General features: G+C 44.3%; 1 protein-coding gene across 6 annotated transcripts in view; it reads left to right on the top strand.

Moving 5' to 3' along the window:
• Nucleotides 1-26: 26 nt before the first annotated feature.
• CFAP57 (cilia and flagella associated protein 57) overlaps nucleotides 27-9,324 on the top strand; it is a 154,078-nt gene continuing 144,780 nt past the window's right edge. For 5 of the 6 annotated variants that reach the window (XM_078854151.1, XM_078854149.1, XM_073358043.1 and 2 more), the window contains exons 1-2: nucleotides 27-105; nucleotides 280-458. In XM_078854151.1, coding sequence (XP_078710277.1) covers nucleotides 302-458 — 157 coding nt within the window. In that variant the 5' untranslated portion in view covers nucleotides 27-105; nucleotides 280-301. Of the gene's footprint in view, nucleotides 106-279; nucleotides 459-9,324 lie in introns of those variants that run through there. The other variant, XM_078854152.1, reaches the window with a different exon arrangement.

Genomic DNA, 9,324 nt, shown 5'->3' with positions numbered 1-9,324 from the left:
CTACTCAGTTCCGCTTCCGGGTCAAACTCTCGCTTGTGGGACTCGGTCTCCATGGCAACAAGCCGAGAGGCTCTTGAGGCGCGGAGGATCGCGGGGAGCGCTGCGGTGTGTGGGGAGCGGGCGGGGCGCGAGGAGGGGCGGCTGACGGGAGGAGGGGGCTGAGGCGCGGAGCCGGCGCCGAAGAAGGGAGCCTGGCGTGGTGGGGCGAAGCGGGAGAACGGGGAGCCGTTGGCACGGGTGGTGGGGTCTGTGTTATGCCCTGTATCTTTCTCCCAGCAGAACCCGCAGCATCGGGGACACCATGTCCGTGATTGTGGCTCAGTCTCTCCACATCTTTGGGCTCCGCTCTCGAGTCGCAAACAACGTTTGTTACTTTGATGAACAGATCATAATATACCCCTCGGGGAACAGCTGTGTGAAATACCACCTAGAGCAGAAATGGCAGAAATTCATCCCAGGTAACACCCCTTCCCTCTCACAGACACAGTGCTGCTGTCTCTACTCGCACAGATGGAGTGTATCTCACACACTGGGTAGCCGTTGGAGCTTTTTACACTCATGTAAATTATTTACATGAGTAATCCTGTTGATTTGGTTTCCCTTTGATCTGTGCTGAAATGTTTGCAGAGTTGGGCCTAAGAGGACAGGGAATATACAAAGAGTGGGAAGAGGGGTGCAATCAATATATATGTATATGACATACCCATACAACAATGTTAAAAAAAATAAGATTACAAAGTGAAGCATTCATAAGTTAGGACATGCCAGAATTAACGTTGCTTGTGCAAACTTAATTCAGTCCCCATTGTGCATACAGAGCATGATACACTCTTTAATTACATGTTCACATTCTATTTGTTCTACAGCATCCTTACCTCATTCAGTGTACAAAATCTGGGAGCTGCAGGATCCCCACACTGCTCAGTGCGGCTGGGCAGCTGTGGGGGTTTTTCCTGCTGCTCCCTCCGGTTGGGCAACTGCAGGGTCCCCCCACCAGGGTGGGGGCTGGAAGCTGCTGGGGGTGGGAGGGGAGCTTGGAGCTCCAGCCCGGGGCCAGAAAATGTCACAGAGGTCAATGGAAGTCACAGATTCCATGACCTCTGTGACATAATCGTAGCCTTAATCATATCTCCTTTCCATCTTCATTTTAAAAAAAGAAAAGGAGTACTTGTGGCACCTTAGAGACTAACCAATCTCTAAGGTGCCACAAGTACTCCTTTTCTTTTTGCGAATACAGACTAACACGGCTGTTACTCTGAAACCCATCTTCATTTTGATAGACTAAACAAAACAAAACAAGCTTTTTTAGCTTCCGCTCCTTAAGAAAGACTCCCCATTCCTCTGATCCTCTTAGTAGCCCTTCTCTGCTCCTGTTCCAGTTTGAATTAATCTCTTTGGAACATGAGTGACGAGAATTGCACACAGAATTCCAGATGAGGTCTTACAAGTGCCTAGTACAATGGTGTTACTTCCTTATCTTTATTAGAGATACCTCATCTGGTGCATCTGAAGATCTCATTTGCCTTTTCCACTGCCCTATTATATCGGTGGCTCATAGTCCTCCTGTGATCAACTAATACGCTCAGGTCTTTCTCCTCCTCTGTTGTTTGCAACTGAGGTTCCCCCAATTTATAACTGATTTTTTTTGTATTACTCTATTAGTCCCAAAGGCATGACCTTGCACTTTGTATTATTAAATGTCATGCCATTTCTATTACTCCAGTCCTCTAGGTCATCCAATTCTTGTTTGATATTCTGATCCTTGTCTAAAAAATCTATTATTAAAGAAATGTATCAAGTTAGTTTGGCATGATCTACCTTTGGTAAAAATATTGCATTTTATCCCATTTTCCATTTATCTCCATGGTTCTTTATTATTCTTTCCTTCAAAATCAGTTCTAATAGGTAGTGCAGGTCTTGAACCACCAGTGTTGTGCTGCCACTGGGAAGTACCAATTAATAGGCAGACCATTGCATAGCAATACAGACATATTAGAATTTTTAAAATATTATACATAAGAAGTCAGCTGTCCCCAATCTACTCATCATTAATTGCCTCATTTCTTGTAGTCATGACAGCAAAGGTGGGTCTTGAGGAGGGATCAAAAGGGAATGCAAGTGACTTCAGGGAGGGTATTCAGTGTAAAAGGAGCAGCATGGAAGAAGCCACAAAAATGTTTGTGTGAGAAGCTAAGGACTTGTCTACATGGTAAGCACTAGTGTGCACCAGAGGGGTGTAATTCTAATGTGCATTAATGTGTCATGCACTAACTGGTCCATAAAAAGAAAAGGAGTACTAGTGGCACCTTAGAGACTAACCAATTTATTTGAGCATAAGCTTTCGTGAGCTACAGATCACTTCATCAGATGCATTCAATGGAAAATACAGTGAGGAGATTTATATACACACAGAACATGAAAAAATGGGTGTTATCATACACACTGTAAGGAGAATGATCACTTAAGATGAGCTATTACTAGCAGGAGAGCAGGGGGAGAAAACCTTTTGTGGTGATAATCAACGTGGGCCATTTCCAGCAGTTAACAGGAACATCTGAGGAGCAGTGGGGGGTGGGTGGGGAATAAACATGGGGAAATAGTTTTACTTTGTGTAATCACACATCCACTCCCAGTCTCCATTCAAGCCTAAGTTAATTGTATCCAGTTTGCAAATTAATTCCAATTCAGCAGTCTCTCGTTGGAGTCTGTTTTTGCAGTCTTTTTGTTCTAATATTGCGACCTTTAGCTCTGAGATCGAGTGACCAGAGAGATTGAAGTGTTCTCCGACTGGTAACTGGTCTATGTGGACCCTGCTGGTATGCCCTAAAAGTTCCCTAGTGTATGTTAACCATGGAAATGTAGGGCTGGAAGGAACCTCAAGAGGTCCTCAGGTTCAGCCCTCTGTGCTGAGGTAGGACCAAGTACATCTAGACCATTCCTAACAGGTATTTGTCTAACTTGTTCTAAAAAACCTTCAGTGATGGGGATTCAACAATGTCCTTTGGAAGTCTACTTCAGAATTTAACTACTCTTACAGTTAGAAAGTATTTCCTAATATCATAGAATTGTAGGACTGGAAGGGACCTTGAGAGTTCATCTAGTCCAATTCCCTGTACTCATGGCAGGACTAATTATTATCTAGACCATCCCTGACAGGTGTTTGTCTAATCTGCTCTTAAAAATCTCCAATAGGCAATTTATTCCAGTGGTTAACCACCCTGACAGTCAGGAAGTTCTTCCTAATGTCCAACTTAAACTGCCCTTGCTCCAATTTAAGACCATTGCTTCTTGTCCTATCCTCAGAGGTTAATGAGAACCCTCCTGCTTGTAACAACCTTTTATGTACTTGAAAACTGTTATCATGTCCCCCACTCAGTCTTCTCTTCTCCAGACTAAATAAACCCAATTTTTTCAGTCTTCCCTGACAGGTCATGTTTTCTAGACCTTTAATCATTTTTGTTGCTCTTCTCTGGACTTTCTCCAATTTGTCCACATCTTCCCTGAAATGTGGCACCCAGAACCAGACACAATACTCCAGTTGAAGCCTAACCAGCGAGGAGCAGAGCAGAAGAATTACTTCTCATGTCTTGCTTACAATACTCTCACTAATACATCCCAGAATTATGTTTGCTTTTTTTGCAACAGTGTTACATTGCTCACTCATATTTAGCTTTTGATCCACTAGGACCCCCAGATTCCTTTCTGCAGTACTCATTCCAAGGCAGTCATTTCCCATTTTGTATATGTGCAACTGATTGTTCCTTCCTAAGTAGAGTACTTTGTTATGCCTAACAATCTGTTCCATCTTATGTTTAGCTGTGGCACTTTGATTACCTTTCACAGACCTCAAGAAGAGCTCTGTGGCACTTGAAAGCTTGTCTCTTTCTCCAATAAACATTGGTCCAATAAAAGATATTACTGTGATGGGTTCCCCGCCGGGGTGCTACCTGGAACTGGGGTACCACTGAACCCCCCTGACCCACCAGCTTGGGCTCTCTTTACACTGTACTGCTGTGACCAGCCTGCCAAGCCCTCTCCCAGGCACCAGCCTGCACTTCACCAGCACAGAATCAGGTAGGGACACACCCAGTTGCGTATAGAAGCTGTGATCAGCTCTGTATGGGGGGGGGGCACAGCTAGGGCACCTCCCAGTTCCTAAGGCATGCACTTCCTCTCTGGAGTGTACATGTGTACAGAGTAAGTTCATAAAATTCGCCTCCTCCCTCAGTGTGGAGAGGAAATATACAACAGCTTTCTGCCCCAAATTATGATTTCCACACACACTGATTTTAGACAAAACAAAAACAAGTTTATTAACTACAAAAACATTTTAATTGATTATAAGGGATAGCAAACGGATCAAAGAAGATTACCTAGCAAATAAATAAAACACACAAACTAAGCTTGATATACTACAGTAAAAACTGTTTTATCCGGCATGGTGCTGGTAAGTGAAAAATGCCAGTTAACTAAGAGGGAGGGAGTTTGGGTGCGGGAGGGGGTGTGAGGCTGGGGATTGGGATGCGGGAGGAGGTGCGGGGCGCAGGCTCTGGGAGGGAGTTAGGGTGCGGGAGGGGACAGCAGATTGGGGCATCCAGCACTTCCCCCCAGTTCAGTCTTTGTTCCTCAGGTGTTTCCAGGAGTCTCTTTGGGCGGGGAGTCAGTGAAGAACTACAGTGATGTCACTCCCCTGCCTTATGTAGCTTTTGCATATGGTGGGAACCCTTTGTTTCAAAGCTTGGTTCCCACACCAGTCAGTGGAAAAACACTAGTATCCCAAGATGGAGTCCAGTATCCGGTGACCTGACACTTGTGCCTGGAGTGACCTAGCAGCCATGAGTAAGAGGCTGTTTGTAGCATCCTCAGGGAGCCCCTCCCTCCCCAAGTGGGAGATAAGCTGCTTCTAAGGCCTATTGTTCTCCCTAATTGTTCATTAACTTGAATGGGCCCTTCCCAGCCAGCCATCTAGGCTGAGTGCATTCTGCCTAGTGGGCATTTCGATACGTAAACCCATTTGTAATAGATACATAGACAATAGTCCTAACATGAGAAACAAAAATGATAGATGCATACAAGTAGGATAATCATATTCAGTAAGTCATAACCTTTACAATGATACTTCACATGACTTATCTTGCATAAAATACATTATCATTATGCCATAATCATATTATAATAATTTCACTATGAAGAGTATGGGGTGCAATGTCACAATTACCTCACCCACCTTGTCTCTCAGGAAATACACTGACTCCTGTGATCAGTGTTCCTGGACTAAGAACCCCCTCAGAAGGGCATTTGGACTCCTTCACCCCATTCGCTCCATCTCAGCCCATGGTTTACTGTGTCCTTGGGTTTCACAGTAGAACTACACTGCTCCTCTGGATGTACTTACACAAGATGGCACACTTTATCCCCTTTTGCATGGTTCCCACTGCCCTGGAAACGGTCTGCCTCTTTCTTGAATGCTCCACGGACTATCGACCGGCATTGTGTTGGACTGAGGCCCATGGTTTGTCTCTTGTGTCTGGTGAGAGGTCTTCAGACTCCTAAGGGTAGAACTTTTTACCTCCACTGCATATCGTACACAGATGGACCGGGTGAACTAGATTCTTGAACAATGCCTCCAGTGCTCTCTAAATTACCACCAGGATGACTGGATCTCCCTGCTCCCATATGCCAAATTTGCTTGTAACAATGTGATTCATGCCTCCACTTGGCAGAAGCCCTTCTGTGCCAGTTATGGCTTACATCCTTGCTTCCATCTGGGGCTGCCTACAAACTGCTCAGTCCCTGCAGAAATGGACCTGGTCACTCATCTGCATTATATACAACAAGAGCTCATAGAACATCTAGAAGTACTAAAAAGGTCTATAAGCAGTATGCAAATAAGCCACACCTAGCCTACCTATGGGGACAAGGTCATGATGTGAACTTGAAACCTCCAGCTTACAGCCAAGTTAGATCACCAATACATGGGGCTGTTCAAGATCATCAAACAGGTCAATCCAGTGACATGCAGGCTTCATCTGCCTGAGTCAGTGAAAATCCACCCCATGTTCCAGGCTTCCCTCCTGAAATCCTACATCAAGAACCCCTTCTCAGGTTGATCCAACCCACTGTCAACACCCATTATGGTCCAATGACAAGAAGAATACCTTGTCCAATCAATTCTTGACTCTAATCAAGTTTGGGGAAAGTTCCACCATTTAGTGGACTGGGAGGGATATGGCTCTGATGACCAGTTGTGGGAACTAGCAGAAAATATCCATGCCCCCAAGCTGGTATAAATATTCTCCTGAGCTCATCCCTAGAAGCTGTGTCCAGAGGCCCTAGGAGGTGCCCTTGAGGAAGTAGCTTCTCTCAGGAATGAGGACTTGTAGCTGCACCTGCTCAGTCTCCAGGCAGCCTATGAGCACAACTGAGCCACAGCCGGACAGCCTGAATGACCACGCTGCCTAATTGGCCAAGTAAGTCAGCAAGCCTGCTCTTAAGCTCAGCAGCAACAACTGGTCTCTGGCTGCTCAACACTTATACTTGCAGCTGCGATCATTCCTTTGCTTATCTTGTTCCCAGCTAATCTCCATTCCTGCTTCTGCACTGCCCCTGGCCACTCCAGCCCTGCTATCCTACTGGGTTCCTGAGTCTGGCACTGACTTCTGGCTTTGGTTCCTAACTCTGGTTCAGACCCTTTGGCTCTAGATACTGACCTTCTGGCTCTAGCTCTGACTCCTGATTCTAAATTTCAGCTCCAACCACTAAGCCTGGATCCTGTTCTGACCACTGTGCTTGACTTCACTTCAGCCAGTAGACCTGACAATCAATGTCCCGATTCATGACAGTTGGTTTAACATGACCAATCCATGCTGGCTATTCCTTATAACCATGTTGACTTGTAGTTGTTCACAGATTGTTTAATTATTTGTTCCAGTATCTTTCTAGGTATTGAAGTTAAGATGACTGATCTATAATTTCCCTCTTTATTCCCTTTTTTGAAGCTAGGTACTATGTTTGCCCTTCTCCAGTTCTCTGAGACCTCACCTGTTCTCCATGAACTCCCACAGATAATTGCTAATGGTGTCAGAATTACTTCAGCTACTTCCTTAAGAAATCTAGCATGAATGTCATCAAGTCCTGCCAACTTAAATACATCTAACGTATCTAAATATTCTTTAACCTCTTCTTTCTCTATTTTGGCTTGTGTTCTTTCCCCCTTGTTAATATTAACAGTGTTGAGTATCTGGTCACCATTAACCTTTTTACTGAAGACAAATAAGCAAAAAAGCGAAATAAGCTTTAAACACCTCTGCCTTCCTGATGTCATCCGTTATTAGCTCTCCTTCCCGTTAAGTAGACTGAGGACCAACACGTTCCTTCATCTTCCTTTTGCTCCTAATATATTTAAAGAACCTCTTCTTACTGCCTTTTATGTCCCTTGCCAGGTGAAATTCATTTTCTGTTTAAGCCTTTCTGATTTTATCTCTACGTGCTTGTAGTGCTGTTTGAAACAGGACTGCATTAACGCACACTAGAAAACTTTTACTGCGTGCTGGTAGAGTCCACATGGGCAAGTTAATGCACGACACCCTAGTGCTCACTAAAGTTTACACCTCACTAGTGCAGACAAATGAATGAATCTTGTAGACAACCTCTAACAATGGATGTACAAAAGTTAAGGTTTATTATGGGACCTAGTTGAAACCTTAACGAAGGAGAGAGTGTTGTGTCTCTAAAATAAATTAGTGTCCAGAAGTATATTTGTCTCAAAGGAGGAAAAATACCTTGTAAAATGCATGCTGACCAAATTACTAAAACAAATGCTTAAAGAGGTCATGTTTGTAAAAAGCCTAAGGGTGAAATCCTGACCCCATCGGAGTTAATGAGAGTTTTACCCTAAGTCAAAGATAAAATGGAAAACTTTTATACAATACAAAATGATAATAACAACACAAATAAAAACATGAAAGATAAAAATAACATTAGTATATAGGAAAGAAAGCAATGTTACAAGATGCTATATATGTGTATCTAAGGTTATAGAAAAAATGTGATGATATAGAGTATTATTTGAGAAATTAGTATGTGATTGTGTAGTCAAAGTCTGTATCTTAGGTTACGTCTACACTTGCAAGCATTCACAGGTAGTTGTCGATGTACTGCTAGTGCATGTACTCCATAGCTGGACCGAGTGTCCACATATGCTGTGCTTGGCATGGGTGCACATGTGTACCCTCATCCACACTTCCACTTGTGGGTTTGCCATATTAGAGCTGCCATTTCAGGGACAATATCCCTGAGTATTGTGCACAACAGGAGACACTCTAGGAATTCCCTTTCTGTGTGTTGCTGGAACTGTCTCCCGCCTTCACACATTTTGTGATGGCAGGTCCCACTCACCTCTCCCTTCTGCTGGAAAACCAGAAGCAAGTCCTGGTTGATGTGGTTCTTCTCCTGCTACTTGTCATGGGGAAAAATGTTCATGAGGTGCAGTACTGAATTCACTAGATACTTGATGGAATCAGGCCAGAGCTTTCTGACACGCCAAAGATGGCTGATCAAGAGGGTGAGTGATAATTCACTGTAGTCCCATGGAACAGATATTTTCACTGCCAGTATTGCCACAGTATGCCCCATTTCCAATCCAGGAGAATCAGCATGGTGTGGTGGGAGAATATCATTTTGAAAACTTTGGCTAATGACTAATGGCTTCAGAACTTCCAAATGAGGATCTAGGCCTTCATGAAGCTGTGCGAGGAGCTTACACCCACCCTCCAGTGCCAGACCACTCGTTTTCAGAAACCCATATGTATGCAGAAATTATTGGCTATGCCTTTGGAAGCTAGGAACATCTGACAGCTATTAGTCAGTTGCAAACCAGTTTGAGGTTGGGGAGTCCACTCTTGGGGTGGTGACTGTACAGGCTTGCCAGGCAATCAGTACTGTCCTCTATCCACAGGTGGTTGCCATAAGCCATGTAGCAGAAATTATAGCTGGTTTTCTCAAAAAAGAGCAGCAACCAAGGTGGCAGGCAGGTCCTGAATGCTTTCCACCTCCAGTTGAATGAGTGATTTTATTAGGGCATGAGCCAATTTCTTTTGGGCATACTCCCATTCCCCATGGCATGCATCCTGCTCCAGGAACTGGTTCATCAGTGCCTCCTGCCTAAGAACCTAAACCTTCTATGCTCTGAACTCAAATTGTGCTTGGTTCTTTCTGTCCATGGCAATAAGCAGGTCCTTCTCCATCTGCCTCTGCTGTCTCTGGAGTGCTGCTTCTGACCTCCTGGTAGAATGGTTTTCCTCTTTACAGCAGAAGGTCCTGCCA

Source organism: Lepidochelys kempii, chromosome 8, assembly GCF_965140285.1.
Source record: "Lepidochelys kempii isolate rLepKem1 chromosome 8, rLepKem1.hap1, whole genome shotgun sequence".
Taxonomy (NCBI): Eukaryota; Metazoa; Chordata; order Testudines; family Cheloniidae; genus Lepidochelys; species Lepidochelys kempii.
This window is presented reverse-complemented; position numbering and strand designations above follow the sequence as displayed.